The sequence below is a fragment of the Muntiacus reevesi genome, chromosome 18, assembly GCF_963930625.1.
Source record: "Muntiacus reevesi chromosome 18, mMunRee1.1, whole genome shotgun sequence".
NCBI lineage: Eukaryota > Metazoa > Chordata > Mammalia > Artiodactyla > Cervidae > Muntiacus > Muntiacus reevesi.
Window position 1 is genome coordinate 38322963 of NC_089266.1, and position 20927 is coordinate 38343889.

General features: G+C 35.5%; 1 protein-coding gene across 2 annotated transcripts in view; it reads right to left on the bottom strand.

Annotated features, from left to right (window-relative positions):
• PAFAH1B1 (platelet activating factor acetylhydrolase 1b regulatory subunit 1) overlaps positions 1 to 20927 on the bottom strand; it is a 66439-nt gene that overhangs the window by 9869 nt on the left and 35643 nt on the right. For both annotated transcript variants that reach the window (XM_065908466.1, XM_065908467.1), the window contains exons 3-6: positions 7661 to 7745; positions 7293 to 7367; positions 6194 to 6400; positions 1273 to 1441 (exon numbers count right to left, since the gene is read on the bottom strand). In XM_065908466.1, the coding sequence (XP_065764538.1) occupies positions 1273 to 1441; positions 6194 to 6400; positions 7293 to 7367; positions 7661 to 7745 (536 nt within the window). The remainder of the gene's footprint in view (positions 1 to 1272; positions 1442 to 6193; positions 6401 to 7292; positions 7368 to 7660; positions 7746 to 20927) is intronic.

Consider the following 20927-nt stretch of genomic DNA (forward strand, 5'->3'; position numbering starts at 1 on the left):
ATCTTTTAAAGGAATATACAATGACTGGAAAGAACTCTTTAAGTCAGAGCAATAAGATACAGGCTACCTAACAAAACAAACACAGATTTTACAAAGATTTCAATAAAACTCCTTTAACTGGTAAACTTCTCTAATGCACTTAAATTGGGGAGTGGGGGGCATACTATTCAAATTACACCGTCTATGTAATTGCATTGCTTTCTCATGTCCTAACATCACTGGATAATCTATTTAAAAATAGTTTATTATTAACACAGTATGTGTTCCTTATATAAAATCCAAACATCCATATTTCATCATGTTTTAAAAAACAACAAAAATCCTTATTTAGTGACCACCTCCTATGTACCAGGTACTAAACCAGATGATTCAAGCATACAATCTCATTATCTTCACAAGTCTTATGGCTTCAATTCTTAATTCAATACTTAAGTTTTATTAATCTTACAGATTAAAGAGGTTAAAATTTCCTAACGCCATAAGTAAACAAGTAGGACTCAGAATCCAGGTATCTGATTTCAAAGCCCATGCTCTTTCCAGAAAGCCAAACTGCTTCAGAAAATAGTCTCCAGAACAAGGAGAAGATAACAATGAGACTACAGTTTATGTGGGATATTAAAAAGTGAGCAAGGGAACCTGGGTTCCAGCTTTTACTGTATCTACTCTCTAAATTCAGTTTCCCAACTGAGAAAAATGAAAAACAAAAAGAAAAAAACAACCTCGGTAACTTCATTTCTCTTTTACTCAAGAACAGATAGATGCCCTAGCAGTTTTTCTCATCCAAAAATATTTGTGAAAGTAACTATTTTATAACCATAAGAGACACTTCCCCAGTGGCTCAGTGGTATAGAATCCACCTGCCATGCAGCAGACACAGGAGACACAGATTCAATCCCTGGGTCGGGAAGATCTCCCAGAGAAGGAAATGGCAACCTATTCCAGTATTTTCCTGGAGAATCCCATGGACAGAGAAGCCTGGTGGGCTCCAGTCCACAGGGTCGCAGAGACTCGGACACAACTACAGTGGCTGAGCATGCAAGCACGGAGAGATACTTAAACCCTCAAAACAGACAACTCTCAATGACCATGACGATCCATGGATTATCTCTATCATATGCTCCCCCACTGACACAGTAAGGGCTGAATGAAGGGAACCTGCACATTGTTAGAAACCTTATCCTTCTCCCTGGGGCAATACTATGTTAGAAACCATTATCCTCCTTCCCCCCGCAGTACTATGTTAGAAACCGGTATCAAAATGCTACGCCTTACCATGCATGGTTCTGATGCATTCAAAGCCCTGAAAATCCCATAGCTTAATGGTCATGTCTGCAGAACATGAAGCCAGAAGCTTGCCACTGTGGTCAAATGAAATATCCTGTACAGAGTCTGTATGCCCCTTAAGAGTTCGTTCAAAATCTCCAGTCTCATAATCCCACACCTGTCAAGTGAACAGAAAATCAGTTAGCATCACATCATTCCTTTCTCAGTTCACATTTGCACTCGGCATGCCAGTCTGGCACATTACTGACTAACCGAGCAAGTAACAAGATAACTGTCTTAGAATCATCACATCTTCAAGCATAAACTGGTCTTTTCTCTACAGAGAAAAACGATTATTAAATAAACCTCTAAAAACACATTTATTAAGCATCCACCATATATCTAATCATGCTAGTGACTGCCACAGAACAGAGTCCCGTCTCAGCCTGACAGCAGGCGACAGACAGGTTAAAAAGTAAATATAAGTACCAAAAGAAGAAAAAAACAATTTCATGAGCCTATGGCATGAATTTATATGTAGAATATGAGGGGAATGATAAAGGAATACCCAATTCTACTAGACAAGCAGAGCTCAGACATCTAAGAAGCCAAAGAAAGACTTTACAAGATGTTAACTGTCTTTAAATAGCAGATTAACAGAAGCATATGGTCATTTTGATGTAAAAGCACTGAGCCACAGTCACATTTTTAAAGGTAATTTTTCTAAGATGATGAAAATAATGAACTAACAAAAATAATTATTATAAACACATCTCAAGAACACACTGAACTTCTATTCTGGTGGTCAAAGGCTAGTCTTAAGTCTGTAACTAACACTAATTACATACGTGCTCTAAAATCAAATGGCTGATTCCATTCTTACCATAATAAAATATATCTGGGATAGGGTGTATTTCAACCAATTTAAAGAAACTTAGAAAATCTATTTTGAAATCTAGAAACAATTTAAACATCCAATATTAGGGAAATTGCCACATAGATATAAAATTTGCTACTGTAAGGAATCTATGGCATGTATACAATGTTACATAAAAAAACACAAAGTTACAAAAATGCAAAAAAAAAAAGCACACAAAAATATCCTCTAAAAACATTTCTCTTATAGAAAATTTATGTATCCTCCCCAAAATAAACATATAAAAATTTTACCATTTAAATGTTCAACTACTTCCACATGGGAGTGATTACTGTATGTTTAGCTTTTTTCACAGTTTGTTAATGTATTCTTTTTTTTTTTTTTTTAATGTGTTCTTAACTATTCTGGAGGGGTTTTTTATATTATCATGGCATTTTAGAATTTCAATTTTCAATTATTCCAGTTTATAGAAATAATCACTTTTCATATATTGACCTTTTATCTTGGCATTCTGCTTAAATTCAGTCATAGTTCTAGCAAATTTCTGAAGAATCCTTGGAATTTTCTACACAGAAAATCATGTTATCTGCAAGTAACATTTGCAGGTAATATTTCTTCCTTTCCAATCTGTATGCCTTTTATTTCTTCTCTACTGCACCGGCTAGGCACTCTAATACAAAGGTGGATTTAAGTGGTCATTGATCCCTGGACTCGAGGGGGAAGAACTGCTTTCACCATTAAGTATTAATATTTAGTCCACTGTGGGTTTACCAGATACCTTTACCTTTTATCAGGCTATGGAAGCTCCCTCCCTAGCTTGTTGAGAGTTTTTATCATGCTTTTCCTGAACCTATTATGTTTTTTTAAACTGATATGGTATATCACGCCAATTAATTTTTAAATATAGAACCAATCTTGCATTTGGGGATGAACCCTACTTGGTTATGACATACTAATTACCCTGTTTATGAACTGCTGGATTCAATTTGCTTACAATTTGTTAAGGATTTTGCATTTATGTTCATGAATGTTACTGTATCAGTCTACAGGGGTTTTTTTTTGTATTATCTTTACCCATTTTGGTATCTAATTGTTTCAACACCAAGAGCTCAGGTGAATACTTTACATTCTGAACTGTAAGGTGTGACCTTGAAGTTCACTTTCATTTCAGTTAACTTTGTTTCCATGAATTCATTAAAGAACACTGAAGCATCTTCCTCTAAAATAATAATAAATATACCCAGAACCACGTATCTTCATAAATGGTAAGCAAACATGGTAATGTAGTGTTTATAAATGTCAGGAATTAAAGATAATCAATTTTTTCTCTACTGAATATTTACCTTTTGTATGATTATAAAATAAATGCTCATGATAAAAAAATCTGTAATGTACTGATATAAAGGCAATAAAAATATCCACTATCCTACCAATGGTATGATTTTTCTGTTTTTTCTATGCTTTTTTTTTTTTTTTAAAAAAAGTACAGTGACTGTGTATACTTCATTAACCCAATTTTCCCTTTGTGTCTTATCGTAAGAATTTTTCCATGCCTTTAAAAACTTCTTTTAGCAAACGTTCTTTTAGAACTAATTCCTATTATTTTCTCAACAAAAAGGAAATTTTTTTCATTACTGTAGAAAACGTTATAGTGAAAACTTTTGAATATTGAAAAATATCCATCCTCATTCTGCAATACTTAGGTCAGACAGTGATGGTTGAAAAAGAATTTTGAGTCAAAAACTAAGTTTTTTAGCCCTTCATATATTCTGATAAAATTGTTCTCTTGTAAGACTGTATCAAATGTAATGACAATGCTTGCTTCATCAAATTCTTTTTCTTTTTTTTTGCTTCATCAAATTCTTACCACAACTGGGAACTCTCATTTAAAAAGTAAAATATTGGGGGCTTCCCTGGTGGCTCAGTTGTCAAGAATCCACCTGCCAATGCAAAAGACACAGGTTTGATCCCTGATCCAGGAAGATTCCACAGGCTGTGGAGCCAACTAAGTCTGTGCGCCAACTAGCCAACTAACTTGTGCTCTAGAGCCTGGGAGCTGCAACTATTGAGCACACACGCCACAACCACTGCAGCCTGCACTCCACAGCGAGAAAAGTCATCACAATGAGAAGCCCACACAATGCCCGCAACTAGAGGGTACCTCCTGTTTGCCACAACTAAAGAAAAGCCAGCACAGCAATGACCACCCAGCACAGACAAAAATAGAAATAAAATAAAAAATAAGTAAAAAAGTAAAACTAAAATAGCTTTCTAGATTTGACATGTACTTTAATTTACATTTCTTCTACTCTTAGTGATGAGGCCAAAGCTCTATTCTTGGTTCTACTGAGAATTCCATGGACAGAGGAGCCTGGAGGGCTACAATCCACGAGGTTGCAAAGAGTTGGACATGACTGAGTGACCAACATTTTCTACTGTTAGTAATGAGGTCAAAGCTCTATTGTTGGTTATTTTTCCTTCCTCTATGAATTACCTGTTCATGTCCTATAGTCCACTTTTTCTATTGAGATGTTACTGTTTATCATACTTGTTTGAATTCTATAAAGTTGGCATTCCATCCTCTGCTTTACTAATTGAAGGTATTTTTTCAGTTTTGTTTGCTGTTTATTTTTCTTAATATTTAAGAACTAATTCTAAGTGACAACCAGAAATAATGTTTCAGAAATTTAAATGATGCAATTAAAATAGTCATTAAAAATGACAAAAAATGATGATTTCATTAGAAACAAAGAGAAGTATTTCTAAAATAAGTTTAATCAAAAAAGGAAATAAAAACTACAAATGCTTGTCATTAACAAAACAGCCATGTATACACATTAAATAAAGACTAAATGGAAGAGAGACTTTTAGTAGTTGTTGAGATATGTGTTATGGTTATATATCAAGTTTCTAAAACTTCCATTTGTAATATTTTAAAGTTGACCCAATAGAAGGCACCTTAGCAGTTTGGTTATGTTTTTATACCACTGCTGCAAAATCAAAGGTTAAGACCGAGCTTTCCATCTATTTGACAAGCCTATCTTAACCCCATGCTTCATGACAGGAGTGCAGTTTTAAGTAGACAAGACTATCATAAAGTTAATGAATTAAATACATGTCAACATAATTTGAAAGATAATATATTAGTGTATTAGATACGTAGTCATCTCAGCCTACAGAAATATGTAATGCAAATATGTATATAAGACTCTCTTCAAATCACTTGGCAGCACGTCCCATCGATCACCAGCCCACAGAAAGAAAGGAGGCCACTGATTTAGAAACTAAAGCAACCACAAAAGGAAAACATACAACCTGTTTAATCTGAAGAACAGGTTAAGTACATACATTTAAGTCATGCCAGCATTATATGCTGACTGTTGCTATATGATAAATACAATCTTGGCAATCTACTCACATTTTCTTAGCTATACCTCTACAAATGAAAGTTAAAATCTACAACTAAATCTGAAATAATCTTTAGATAGAGAAACCTACTTAAAATTTTAAAACCATGTTTTACTCATCTTTCTGTACATGGTTTATACAACTGTCACTGTATTGTGTCTGAATCAATGGAAACTATAAAAACAACTTGACTTCCTTATTTAAAAAGTCCTCTATTGAATTCTTTTGCACAATACATTCATCCCCTGAATTACTAGTTTTATAATCCTATATTTGCATCTATCACTTCTGCTTATCAGTTCAGTTCAGTCGCTCAGTTGTGTCTGACTCTTTGTGACCCCATGAACCGCAGCACGCCAGGCCTCCCTGTCCATCACCAACTCCTGGAGTCCACCCAAACCCATGTCCATTGAGTTGGTAATGCCATCCAACCATCTCATCCTCAGTCATCCCCTTCTCCTCCTGCTTATAAATAAGGCAAATACTTACACTTCCAGTCTTCAAGAAGAAAAGTTATTCAAGCACTAGGTGACCTATTATTGTCCAATGTTAAATTGATGCCACCCAATTTTTTCAAATTAACATTTAAAGTTACTTTTAACAATTATCCTATTGTACATCTTTAAATTCTGAAAGAAAAACTACCTTAATTGTAGCATCCTCTGAAGCAGAGACCATAACACTGAACACAGGATGGAAAATGACTCGAGTGACTGGACTCCTATGACCACTCAATGCATATTTTTCTGGTGGACGGGGAATCCATTCTTTTGGGTCTCTTTTTTGACCAAGAGGTCCACCCGACGTAAATTCTTCTTTTGCTTCATTTAGCTTTGATTCTAATTCCATAACCTTAAGAAGGAACACACAGCAGTTATATACAGATAGATTCTGATAAAAATTGTAGACCTGGTATTTTTAAAAACTGCCTTTATTTTGCATCCATATATGCAGAATAAACTTTTAGCAATTTACAAAGCATTTATTAGATTTAACTGAAAATTATCTGTATTACATATCATTAAAATCTTGGTGGGGTGACAAAACTGCACACTGAGAAAAACTCAATACAGTTGTCTCTTAACCCCTTAACTCAAAGCAGAAATTGGAAGGTGCTGGATACAACTTGAGGAAGAGTAGGAAATCTATCTTTATCTCTTCTACTTCTGCCACCCTTAGTAAATTCTTTCCAAACTTCATTTACATTGTAACCATTAACCAGAATATTCATAATAAAAGCTAACATTACTGACATCTATGTGCCAAGCACTTTCCTAATAAGGGCTTTTTATGGATTAAATCATGTTATAACAACATTATTCATTCTAACTTTGCCTACGTGAAGTACAAATTTTAGGACCAGAATATTACTTATTGCCCTCACTTAGCAGATCAAAGCTCAGAGAAGAAAATGAAACTAAGAGCACATTTTAGTGCTCTTTTCCTAGCATCATATTGGTTCCATGTGTTCTTGCCATCTAAGTGTATAAATGGGTCTTCAGTACCAATTCCTGAAGTCAGGGCTGTGTTACATTCAACCTAGCCAATACTCCTGTTTGCATAAGTTAGCAATGTACCAGCAATGGTTTGCATATGTCATAATGCATAGAAATGTATTTTTATTTACCTTTTCTAAGGTTAAACATAATTGCTAATGCAGAAAAAAATTTATTATGTTGATACTTTCAAAGTTTATATTTAATATAATACTCTGAATACAACTAAAAGAAAAAGATTTTGTTACCTTCTTTTGTAATCTAATAACAGATGTCCATTTTTTTTCCAAAAGACCAGCATATTTCTTATCTAATTCTTCATTCTAGAGAAAAAAAAAAAGTAGATTTAAAAAAAAAAAAAGAAAGAAAGAAAAAAGGGCTCAAATACAAAAGCTCAAGCCATACACACCATTCAGTCTCTAAGCCCAAACATTACTAAAATTATCTGATCATACAAAGAAGGTGTGTGTCAGGGGGTGAATTTCAAGTTTAGTGCCAAGTAAAACCATAATAACAAATGACAAAATTTTGAATAACTGAGGTGACTGCTAACTACTGATACTTCAATAAAACCTACTCATCAACTATATGAGTAACTGTAAAAAGTCAAACATACCATATCTAATTCAGCTTCCTTTTTAAAAACTGAATATGCCTCTTCATAGCCATTTGAACGAAGATAATCTGCTATAGCTCGATTTCTGAAAGACAACAAATTCAAATAACTCTTAATAAACTCTCATTTCCATGCTGAAGAAAGTATTTTTAAAAAACTCTCATAAACCTTAAGACACTCTTATTTTAAGATTACCCTTCAAATCATAAAATCATAAGAAAATGAACCACCAACCCCACAAAAGCCTCTAAAATAGTTAGCCCTTCATAGCACATCCGTAAGATTGTAACACTATTCTTGAACTTTTAGTTATATTTCTAATGCATTGTTTACCTTACAAGTTGTAAAATCAAGACCTGGCTTATATAACTAGTTATCATTTTGTGACAGTAATTATCAATTTTGTTCATGTTTACACTTAGCCCTCCCGTACTATTAATACTTGTTATTCTTACACACACTCAAGGACTAGCAAGTGAAATTTACTTTTTTAAGGAGAATTGTTCTGCTAAAATTATAATTAGTATTTTAATATTAGAGACAACTTTAAACCATGAGAGTGGGTGGGAAAAAGGCACAAGCTACAAACAGTACAGTATCATAGAATGAGAAATTAATTTAAAATTATAAGGTTAGAACATCACATTTATGGGCCATGGGATTGAAGAAAGTATAGTAGTATTATTGTGAGTCTGTGTGTGCTTCTTATAAGGCTGTACCTTCTGGCCTGTTTTATTAATGGGTAACTTGATTCATTCAGAAATAAATTCTTTACATGAACCTGTAAATAGTACTACTTTGTAATTTCCAAGCAGTTCTACTTGGGCCTTCTGAAATAATACAAATAGAAAGGCAATGACTCTCTCAAGATAATTTCATCAAATACTGTGCTATCAAAGCCTATATTACAAACTAACTTTCAACAAATAAATTACCCTTTGGTAAGAATATCCCAAATGGTAAGGAAAACAAAGATGCTAAAAGACATCTATCTATCTCTTAGCTTTATTTCCTTCTCCAGGCAAAAAAGGGGAAAACATCAAGGGTTTAAAAAATCTTATGTAGTATTTGTAAATATTCACTGTTCCTACGCAGCTCTACCCCTTCCTCAGAGTCAAGCCTGAGTGCTGGAACTTTGCCTGAACACACTGCACACAGCTTACAATTGTGAAGCTCATATAACAGACAATATGTACATGTAACATGTACAAATTATAGCAATTATTATCTTAATGGACTTTGTTTTGGTAAAGGATAGATAAATGATGATACTTTTATAGGTAAGAATTATTATTAAAGGGAGAAGAAACTATATCCTTTCCCTTACTAAAAAAATCCCAATATTTTGAGATTAACACTAACATAGGTCAGCACAGGTCACTCATACCATTTTCTCTGCCTATACATTCACATCACCATGTATGCTTTAATCAAGTCACATATCTGTTCATTTCATTCAATACACTGCAAACCTGTCAGCAAATATTCGTTTATGATATCATAGTTGTTAATATTCAAGCAATTAACAGACATACCAGATTTTATTTAAGCAATCATCTATTGCTAGACTTACAGGTTGTTTCCAATGTTTCAGCATTTAAAATAATGTTACAAATAAGTATTCATATAGTCAAAGTCTTTCAAACATCTTTACATTTAAGTCAAAAGATGCTACAGACTGAATATTTATATACCCCACAAATTCTTATGTTGAAACCTAAACCCCCAAGTAACGGTGTTTGGAAGAGAGGCCTATGTGAGGACATATAACTTGTATAAAAACTTTCTATAAAGTTTTAAATCTAAAAAACAGCATTCACTGTCCTTTTGATCCTAAAACCACGCTGCTAAATTAGGTAGAAAAGTGTATAACCCCTATATTACATAATTGAGAGACTGATACATTCAAGGTCATAAAACAGGTAGTGAAGCAATTTAGGATAATAATTCCATCAATATTTACTGAGCAGGTGGGGAAGAAACTGGCCAAGTAGGTGGAACACTACACCTCCCTTCTTTAACTGGAGTTGTTCAATTTTCATATACTTCCATATACTAAATTTCTTCATAAATTTTTTTTCCATAAATGTTTTTAAAGTGTTAGAAAGTTCAACACACAAACTTTTAAAAATCCAAATATAGCTGATTTATAATGTTGTGCCAATCTCTGCTGTATAACATAGTGACTGAGTTATACATACACACAGACACTTCTTTTTTAAAATATTCTTTTCCATTATGTTTTATCCCAGGAGACTGGATACAGTTCCCAGTGCTATACACTAGACCTTGTCGTATATCCATTCAAAATGAAATAGCCTACATTTACCAACCTCCAAGTCACAGTTCATCTCTTTCCCTCCCCCTCTCCCTCTTGGCAACCACAAATCTAATCTCTGTGAGTCTGTTTCTGTTTTGTATATAGGTTCATCTGTGCCATAATTTAAAATTCCACATATAAGTGATATCATGTTTTTCTCTTTTTCACTTATTTCACTTAGTATTATAATCTCTAGTTGTATTCATGTTTCTGCAAATGGCATTATTTTGTTCTCTTTTATCACTGAGTAGTATTCCATTGTATATATGTATCACATCTTCTTTATTCATTCATCTACCAAAGAATGGATAGGATGTTTCCATGTTTTGGCTTTTGTGAATAGTGCCACTATGAACACAGGGGTACCCTCTTTTTGAATTATAGTTTTGTCCAGGTATATGACTATGACCAGAAGTAAGATTGCTGGATTATACAGTAATTCTATTTTTAGTTTTTAAAGGAAACTCCATACTGTTCTCCATAGTGGCTGCACCAACTTACATTCCCACCAACAGTGTAGGAGGGTTCAATTTCTCTACACTCTCTCTAGCATTTGTTATTTGTAGACTTTTTAATGATGGACATTCTGACCAGCCTACACACAAATTTTTGAAACCAAGAATGACTCACGCTTTTAACCAGTAGGCTTTTGTTTTGGTAACGGACTAGATGTGGGACATGGGAGAAAATAGTTGATTCACAAGTTTTTGGTACATGATAATAACATTTACTTGGACAGAAAACATAGGAGAAGAAGAGGGGGAAAAAACAGGGGAGGCAAGAATATAATTAGTTCAGTTTTAAATCTTTTGACCTGAAGTGGCTATAAGACATTTAAGTGTAGATATATGATAAAGAAGGTAATTGAATATACAAATCAAAAGCTTAAGAGATGGATTTGATTTAAGGAAAGAATCTGGGAAAATTAGTAAATAAGTACTAGTGTTTCAAACCATAAGTGGTAAAAGACACTGTGGAAGAAGGTACATAATGCGAAGATAAAAGGAAAGTAGAAAGTAAATGACAGAACCTTGAGAGATAGCAAACTTGTTAAGAAGCCATTAGAAAGTGAAGAATCCTGTTATAGTACAAGAATTAAGAGATGTCAGCAAGCCAATGGAGAAGGACGTTTCAAAAAAATGAAAATCACTACCAGTGACAAAGATCTGAGAGAGGCAAAATATAGCTTAAAGAGTGACCAAGCAATCAGGCTATTCAGAGGTCCCTGCTGACTTTAGCAAGTACAGCTTCAGAACTTAAAGTAGCCTCAGTATTCTACTCTACAGTAAGGCTTAAAATGAACACTGTAAAATACTGGAGTTGGGAAGGAGCAGTGAGACTTGAGAATATCAGGCATGTGTTCTTTATCCAATGAAAGTTAAATATCTAGTTAGTAATCATATTTACATTTAACAGTCTAGAAAAAGAGAGGTATTACACTGCATCCAGTTCAGTCGTTCAGCCGTGTCCGACTCTTTACAACCCCATGGACTGCAGCACACCAGGCCTCCCCGTCCATCAACAACTCCTGGAGTCCACCCAAACCCATGTCCACTGAGTCGGTGATGCCATCCAACAATCTCATCCTTTGTCCTCCCCTTCTCCTCCTGCCCTCAATCCTTCCCAGCATCAGGGTCTTTTCCAATGAGTCAGCTCTTCATGGCCAAAGTACTGGAGTTTCAGCTTCAACATCAGTCCTTCCAATGAATATTCAGGATTGATTTCCTTTAGGATGGACTGGTTGGATCTACTTGCAGTCCAAGGGACTCTCAAGAGTCTTCTCCAACACCACAGTTCAAAAGCATCAATTCTTCGGCACTCAGCTTTCTTCACAGTTCAACTCTCACATCCACACATGACTACTGGAAAAACCACAGCCTTGACTAGATGGACCTTTATTGGCAAAGTAATGTCTCTGCCTTTTAATATGCTGTCTAGGTTGGTCATAACTTTTCTTCCAAGGAGCAAGAGTCTTTTAATTTCATGGCTGCAATCACCATCTGCAGTGATTTTGGAGCCCAGAAAAATAAAGTCAGCCACTGTTTCCAGCCACTGTTTCCACTGTTTCCCCATCTATTTGCCATGAAGTGATGGGGGGGATGCCATGATCTTACTTTTCTGAATGTTGAGCTTTAAGCCAACCTTTTCACTCTCCTCTTTCACTTTCATCAAGAGGCTCTTTAATTCCTCTTCACTTTCTGCCATAAGGGTGGTGTCATCTGCATTATCTGAAGTTATTGATATTTCTCCCAGCAATCTTGATTCCAGCTTGAGCTTCATCCAGCCCAGCGTTTCTCAAGATGTACTCTGCATATCAGTTAAATAAGCAGGGTGACAATATACAGCCCTGATGTACTCCTTTTCCTATTTGGAACCAGGCTGCTGTTCCATGTCCACTTCTAACTGTTACTTCCTGACCTGCATACAGATTTCTCAAGAGGCAGGTCAGGTGGTCTGGTTACTCCCATCTTTTTCAGAATTTTCCACAGTTTGTGGTGATCCACACAGTCAAAGGCTTTGGCATAGTCAATAAAGCAGAAATAGATGTTGTCCTAGAACTCTCTTGCTTTTTCAATGATCCAGCAGATGTTGGCAATTTGATCTCTGGTTCCTCTGCCTTTTCTAAAACCAGCTTGAACAACTGGAAGTTCACGGTTCATGTATTGCTGAAGCCTGGCTTGGAGAATTTTGAGCATTGCTTTACTAGTGTGTGAGATGAGTGCAACTGTGTGGTAGTCTGAGCATTCTTTGGCATTGCCTTTCTTAGGGACTGGAATGAAAATTGACCTTTTCCAGTCCTGTGGCCACTGCTGAGTTTTCCAAATTTGCTGGCATTTTGAGTGCAGCACTTTCACAGCATCATCTTTTAGGATCTGAAATAGCTCAACTGGAATTCCATCACCTCCACTAGCTTTGTTCGTAGTGATGCTTCCTAAGGCCCACTTGACTTCACATTCCAGGATGTCTGACTCTAGGTGAGTGGTCACACCATCGTGATTATCTGGGTCATGAAGATCTTTTTTGTACAGTTCTTTTATGTATTCTTGCCACCTCTTCTTATTCTGCTTCTGTTAGGTCCATACCATTTCTGTCCTTTATGAGCCCATCTTTGCATGAAATGTTCCCTTGGTATCTCTAATTTTCTTGAAGAGATCTCTAGTCTTTCCCATTCTGTTGTTTTCCTCTATTTCTTTGCCCTGATCACTGAGGAAGACTTTTTTTTTTTTATCTCTCCTTGCTATTCTTTGGAACTCTGCATTCAAATGGGTATATCTTTCCTTTTCTCCTTTGCTTTTCGCTTCTCTTCTTTTCACAGCTATTTGTAAGGCCTCCTCAGACAGCCATTTTGCTTTTTTGCATTTCTTTTTCTTGGGGATGGTCTAAAATATCATAATACCGAATTATCAAAGAGCAAGGGAATATAAACAAAGATACAGCAAATAAAGCTGAAGTTTAAATATGTATGATATCATTAGGGGAAGTACAACATACTGATGATGTACAAAGTCTACAACCTAGTCCCAGAACAGTCTAGTCAATTTTATTTCCACATCAAATACCAGGTGACCGTGGCCAAGTAACTAGCACTGCTGCCCCTGTTACCTCACCACTCAACATCTACGCCAAGCGAAGTGATACTGAGAAGAAGGAACCTCCAATGCAGGCAAGGTGTACCACCATCACTTAAAGAAACAGTAAAGAAGACTGAAGAATCTGTTGGTTCTAACAAAAGCCTAAAGGGTGCTTCTAGAGTTTGGTACTAATATCAGTTGTAGACTCAGAGTTGATCTTCATCACTTTATTAATGATGAAAGATGCATACCCTTGAAAACTTCTGGGCACCAAAGCACAAGTTTATAATAATCTCTCAAAGAAACTTAATACACGAGTTAAGTAAATCTACTAAGCCTTCAGATATAAAGAAAAACAAGTATCACTAGAATCAAAGAAAAATTCAGACAGAAGTGCAACAGGTCATTCTGAGTAGAACCAAAACCATTAAAGCAATGTAGAATCACAGAAAATGGTTAAAATCAAAAGAACAAACTGAGATGGAAGGACTTTATCTATGAACAAACAGAACTGGTTAGAATTTATGCTAACATATGGAACAGTACCATACTGGACATAGTCTACTGCTCTCCTTTGAAACTGCTACGATAACAAATGAGATTCTGTTTTTCGAAACTATTCTTAAGTTTATTAAAAATGCAAAGATTGTATTTTAAGCATTTTAGTTGACTTCCTACATGCTCTTCCTTCTTTTAACTTCAAGATAATTTTTTGTAGTTGTAGTATCAGTAGTATTTGTAGAATCAGTCATACATAACATCCCACCACTACCAACCCATACATAACCTCACATTCGTGTAGAGATAAGAGTATCAAAAGTTATTCTAAATGCTATGAACTGATAGTTAAACAAAAATGACTCTATAAAGATTGGATAACACCAACAATAAAAGCAGAATACTTCAGGGTCCCCAGCATTTCTTAGCAACAAAACTGGAGCAGAGAGAATTACAGAGCACGCACTACAGGGGACTGAGGTGGAAGCTGTTTTTCAAAGGTAAAGCCACCAAGGCTCATAGAGCTTAACTGACTTTTTTTTGGCTAATAAACGGTGAAGCTGAGAATCAAAATTCAGGTCTTCTGAAACCAAAATGACAGTAACAGTGTTTCTTCAAACTGTGCACTCTGGTACTCTAAGGCTGAATAAAAATGTTCTAGGAATTCTATAGTTAAATTTTATTGTTTATATGAGGAAAAACAAGGTTAAGTTAGAAACTGACAAATAGATGTCTTCTTACCAGGTCCATTACAAAAGACACTGAACTCACCTATTCAGGAACGAGGAAAGCAATGGGGTTAATGTACACTGCTCTAATAGGCTGCAGTGGCCCTATGAATGTGGGATCCCTACTGGGTTAGGAGGACACACGACCAGGATAATGAGAAGACCCAGCAGGATCAAGCATGCAGGTTCATGCCACCAGGAGCACATCATCGTCTTTAGTGCCCTGCTCCAGAAGACAACCCTTACAGTGACCCAGGCAATGCCATTTTAGACAAACACCAAGATGAATTACATAGTCCTGGTGAAGACGTGAATAAAGTTCACTGCAAGTGCAGAGACACTACTGCAGGTCACTCACAAACTGCTGCATACCACGTTAACCAGCTCTCAGACAGGCAGGTAACATGGCTTCTTAAGTACGCTACAGTCCCCGCTGAGACTCTGGGGAAAGGGCAGTATTGATAAGGTAAGCTCTTGGTCATAGGTCTTATACCTCTCCAAACTCCTGTGCCCTGACAAAGGATTGTAACAATCATCCTTCATCATCACACCTGAATACATTTCAAAAGGGTAGGCCAGGATTCAACTACTACCAGTCCTGGGACAAGTAAAGCACAGCAAGAGGTTACAATGAGACCTAATTCTGACAGTGATGAAGTAAAGGAAAATAAAACTTAGGTAAATCAGGGTAAGTGGACTTTTATCTTCATCATTAAGTAAAAGAACAGGTACCTGGTATACTGAGGGGAACTGGGAATGAGAATATGATGAAGATCTCAATGTCTATATGATCAAATGCTTCAACATTCTTGATTTTAGAACATTTCTTAACAACAGAAAGGTCATAATTAATATTTAAAAAGATATCTTATTAATTAACATTTTAAAAAGAAATTCCTCAAACCTTCAACCAATAAATAATATTGCTAATGGTAAAACACCAGAAATATCTGCATTAATGCCAAGAACAAGAAAAGAATGCCTATAATAACTATTATTTATAAAATTGTTCCAAAAGTGATCCACGTAAGTAATAGATATAAACACTGGAAATGAGATTAAGGTATGACAGAAAAGGCTGAAAGATAGGACAGAAACATTATGAAGGACATGCAAGGCAAGAAAAAGCACTTTAGGTGATATTTTTAAAAGACTTACTTATCAGAAGCATATAGGAAGATTAGATGGGATACCAACTAAATAAACAAAAAGCATCATAAGTAAGCCCTAAAGTATAAAAGTAAAGATCACTTAAAATTAAATCATATTCACAACAGACATCCCTAGAATTACTTGGCTAAAAAAACTGGTATGGGTCAAGTCATAATATACGGTTGTCATTGCAGTGCGCCTGATGAATCATTCACTTGTCCATAGTCTCCTTTCTGTATTCTCAAATGTTTAATTGTATCCCACCTTTCAGCTGACCATCAACTTCACACAAAAAAGAAAAAAAAAAAAAAAAAAAAACCAGGAGCCACTCAGCATACAACTTTCTCAACTTCCCTAACTTTACTTGTGGCACTGCCCTCCTCTCTTTTCAGTATGACTTCTCTTTCAATACAATCTTCTAAAATACAATCAAATAGTTCAGTGAAACGAAATGTCATGACACAATAAAAGTTCTGCAGCTCTGTATGAGTTTGATAGAAAATCAACAATTTTGACACTGATGACCACATCTTTATTACCTTTAGAGATGCCTACATCTCAATAAATGCTGAAATGTGTATCTTGAAACATTAAGCAATTTTATAATCTTGGTTTAATTTCACAAATGAAATATGTTTTATTTACCATTACTGTTTTGACAAGTCTAACATTAACCACAGAAAACACCAGTACCTCCTACAGTGTGTGTGCTTAGTCTCCAGGTCATATCTGACTCTTTGCAACCCCATGGACTGTAATTATCTTTTATTTTGGGATGATCAGAATATGATGCATTCTACTGAATGAAATATTTCAATTAAAAGCTTTCAAAGAATAAAAAGATTAAATATAACACAAACTGAGAATACTTTAACCTTCCTTTGAAGACTCAGAAGGGTTCATATTCTATCACCCCAAGGAAATATAAAGGCGGCAGAACCGCAAAACAAGCTAGATGAAAGCAACATATTAAGTGTATGTCTAAATATATACTTATAGTCAATGAAAATATAGTTTAACATAAAAAAAAATTTGAAATTGAAAGGGTATGAACTACAGTTATAGTCTCATTTCGGTCCCAGCACTCAATTCATATATTTTGCCTTTGTTGCCAAGTATGAAAAGATTCTAATTCACACAGGTAGCAGTGTACTCCTATGTATAGATATAATTTTAGTTTGTAGTGAAGTACAGATGTTTACTCTTTTTTTAAGGGCCAGGACAGAGTCACTTTCTAACAGACATTAAATATGTACAATGTTAAAATACATGCAAAGAAAAAACTAGAATCCCTCAAATAACTGAAGAGGTTTAATTAGTTTTCTGAAGCAAATGTGAAAGTGAAGTTGCTCAGTCCTGTCCGACTCTTTGCGACCACATGGACAGTAGCTTAAAAGGTTCCACTGTCCAAGGGATTTTCCAGGCAAGAATACTGGAGTGGGTTGCCATTTCCTTCTGCAGATCTTCCCGACCCAGGGATTGAACCCTGGTCTCCCTCATTGTAGGCAGACGCTTTACTGTCTGAGCCACCAGGGAAGTCTTCTCTAAAGCAAAACACAGCTTAAAAATATAGTAACAAAAAGACATGAAGGAACCTCAAAATGCATGCTGAAAAAAGTCATTCTGAAAAGCCTCATACCATGTGATTTCAACTTTCCAGAAATGCAAAACTAGAGTAAAAATATGGGTGGTTTCCAGGAGCTTTGGAGAGAGCAATGAACAAGCAATCACGGGGGAGTTTTAGGGCAGTGACACTGTCTACAGGTAAAGGGGGATTTAAGAGAAGGGTTAAGGGAATTAGCTTTACATGTGCCAGCCAGAATTAGCCAACAAAGACAAACAATAAATTATCCAAAAAAGGCCTGAGATGACTTGAGGAAGATTTAGCTCACCTAAGAAGGACCTGGAAAACGAAGAGGTAAAATGCCCCAAGAGCATACTAATTAGGTAGAAACGTGCACTAAGACAGCATACTCAATTTCAAGCTATTCCAGCTTCATAACTCTTTCCACAAAACAGAACTATACTCAAAAATGCCACATATGACCCATGCAAATTTTCTTAAGAGAAGAGGAAAAGTAGCAAAGCAAGTAAAATAGCGGAAAGCATGCTATACAGAGAAAGAATAACCCCTGGAAGCAGCAGAAAATTATAGATGAACACTCTATACTTTCAAAAAAAAAAAAACTAAGGTAACATAAAACTAAAAATAAAAGGAATCCAAATGACACAATACAAAATAACCAAATATACTAAGAGAAAAAAAAAGAACATCCAGGGACTTCCCTGGCAGTCCAGTGGTTAGGACTCCCATGCTTCCACTGCAAGGGGACAGGAATTCAATCCATGATCAGGGGAACTAGGATCCTTGCATGCCACACAGCCAAACCAAACCAAACCAAATCAAACCGAGCTTGGGGAACATGAACAAGTGTACAGATACTATGGGTACCTAGGCAGAAAAGCAAAAGAAAGGCTGACCTAACACTTCTCCACTGCAACCTATGTCAGAGAATAATCATCATCTATAGTTACTTTGTTTAGAAGAAAATTCATTAAATTTTTACTTTTTATTTACACACAAAAAAATATATTTTGTCTTCAAAATACTGAAACAATACTGGCACACATCTTCATTCTACATTTACCCAATTTCATTCTTCTCTTCAGAAGTAACCACGCTTATCACTTCAGGCCTTTATCTTGCATCTACACAGATACAGGCACAAAAGAAATGCACAGTTGTGTGTGGGGGTATTTAGCAGAAATGTATTATACCATTTATTTAGCAACCAGGTTATATGACTTATCAAGAGATCTTATAGACATCTTTATGTGTAGAGACACACATAAATATATCATATTTTTAAGCTACTGTTGACTCTGTTCGATTTCCTATGCAGATGCTATCACCTACAAACACACTTGGTCTCCTTCCTTTCCTATAGTTCTAATACTTTTTGTTGTCTCCCTGCATTGGCTAGAATCTCAAATACAAATTTAAAAGGTAGCAGGAACATAGGAACTCTGAACTTGCTCTAGACGTTAATGGAAATGCACTTGATATTTCTAATGTCTGCTGTAGATTTCTGGCAACAAGCCTTAATCAAATTAAGTAAATATTCAATTTCTTATTTTCTAAGCAATTTCTAACAATAAGGATTGGGTATTAAGAATACAATTTCTATATTCTCTGGACTGACCACAATTTTTTCTCCTGTTTATTAATATATATTATTAATTATACTAACAGGTTTCTAAACACTGAAAAACCTTTACATTCTTACAATAAATCATACTTGGCCATAATTAATTTTTTTCATATACTATCGGCTTCAGTTGTTATATTTCTTTATATCTGAGTTCATGTAAGAATTAGCATGTAGTGTTTTTTATCATTTTCCTCTTGCTTGCTGTTACTGTCAGGGTTATTCCACCCTACTAAAATGAATTCCTAAGTTTTACACCTTTTCCTATGTTCTGGAAGAGACTGCATAATCTGGGAAGTTACTGGTCCTTAAAGACTTGACAGGAAGTTTAGCCTTGAAAATCACCTGGACTTGAAGTCTGTACCTATTTTTATCATTTCCTCTATAATCAAGATTCTATTCAAGTTTTCTAACTTCTCCTAAACAAATCTGATCACATATATTTTCCTAGAGAATCACTCAGGTCATTCAGATCTTCAAACTTAATAGAACATTCTCGTAATTTTGAAAATCACCTGACTTCATTTTATGCTGCCTTTTTCATTATTGTTCATTTGTGTCTTTTCTCTTTCATTTTAGTCTACTTTTAAAGCTAGTTTTTAATTTTACCTATCAAATTACCAAGCTACATCTTCTATTTCATTAATGTCTGCTTTTTATTAATTCTTTCTCTCTGCTTCCTTTAGGCTTATTTTTCTTTTTCTTGAAAGTTCATTTCTCTTTTTTATAAAGATTCATTAAAGACTATCTAATTTTCTGTATGCTATGTGGGCTATATATCCTACGCGTTTTTGATGTGAGTACCTTATTGATTTCTTCACTTCCTAAGGTTCATTTTGCTCTCTTTATTCCAGTTATCTAGAAGTATATATTTTAAATGCTCAGATGGATAGATTGCATTTTTACAGTGTTATGATTAGCAAATGAGGCCTATGTGATTTCTGTTTTGGAATTTAAGATTTTCTTTGCAATCTAAAACATGGCAATTTTTTCCCTTAATACTTTTTTAACTGAGTGGGAAAAATGTATAATCTAAAGATTCTTCACTTTTTACTTTTCATTTTGGGAGCAAAAAACGTATTATCTGGCATGCAAAGATCCACAGAGGTTCATCTATAAGTCCATCTTGAAAAGGTACATAATGACAAAATCTACCCAACAGCTCTTGATGAAAGTCAAAGAGAGTGAAAAAGTTGGCTTAATGCTCAACATTCAGAAAAGTAAGATCATGGCATCCCCCCCATCACTTCATGGCAAATAGATGGGGAAACAGTGGAAACAGTGGCTGGAAACAGTGGCTGACTTTATGGGCTCCAAAATCACTGTAGATGGTGATTGCAGCCATGAAATTAAAAGACGCTTACTCCTTGGAAGGAAAGTTATGACCAACCTAGACAGCATTATTAAAAGGCAGAGAAATTACTTTGCCAACAAAGGTTCGTCTAGTCAAGGCTATGGTTTTTCCAGGGGTCATGTATGGATGTGAGAGTTGGACTATAAAGAAGGCTGAGCCCTGAAGAATTGATGCTTTTGAACTGTGGTGTTGGAGAAGACTTGAGAGTCCCTTGGACTGCAAGGAGATCCGACCAGTCCATCCTAAAGGATATCAGTCCTGGGTGTTCACTGGAAGGACTGACGTTGAAGCTGAAACTCCAATATTTTGGCCACCTGATGCGAAGAGCTAACTCACTGGAAAAGACCCTGATGCTGGGAAAGATTGAGGGCAGGAGGAGAAGGGGACGACAGAGGATGAAATGGTTGGATGGCATCACTGAACTCAATGGACAT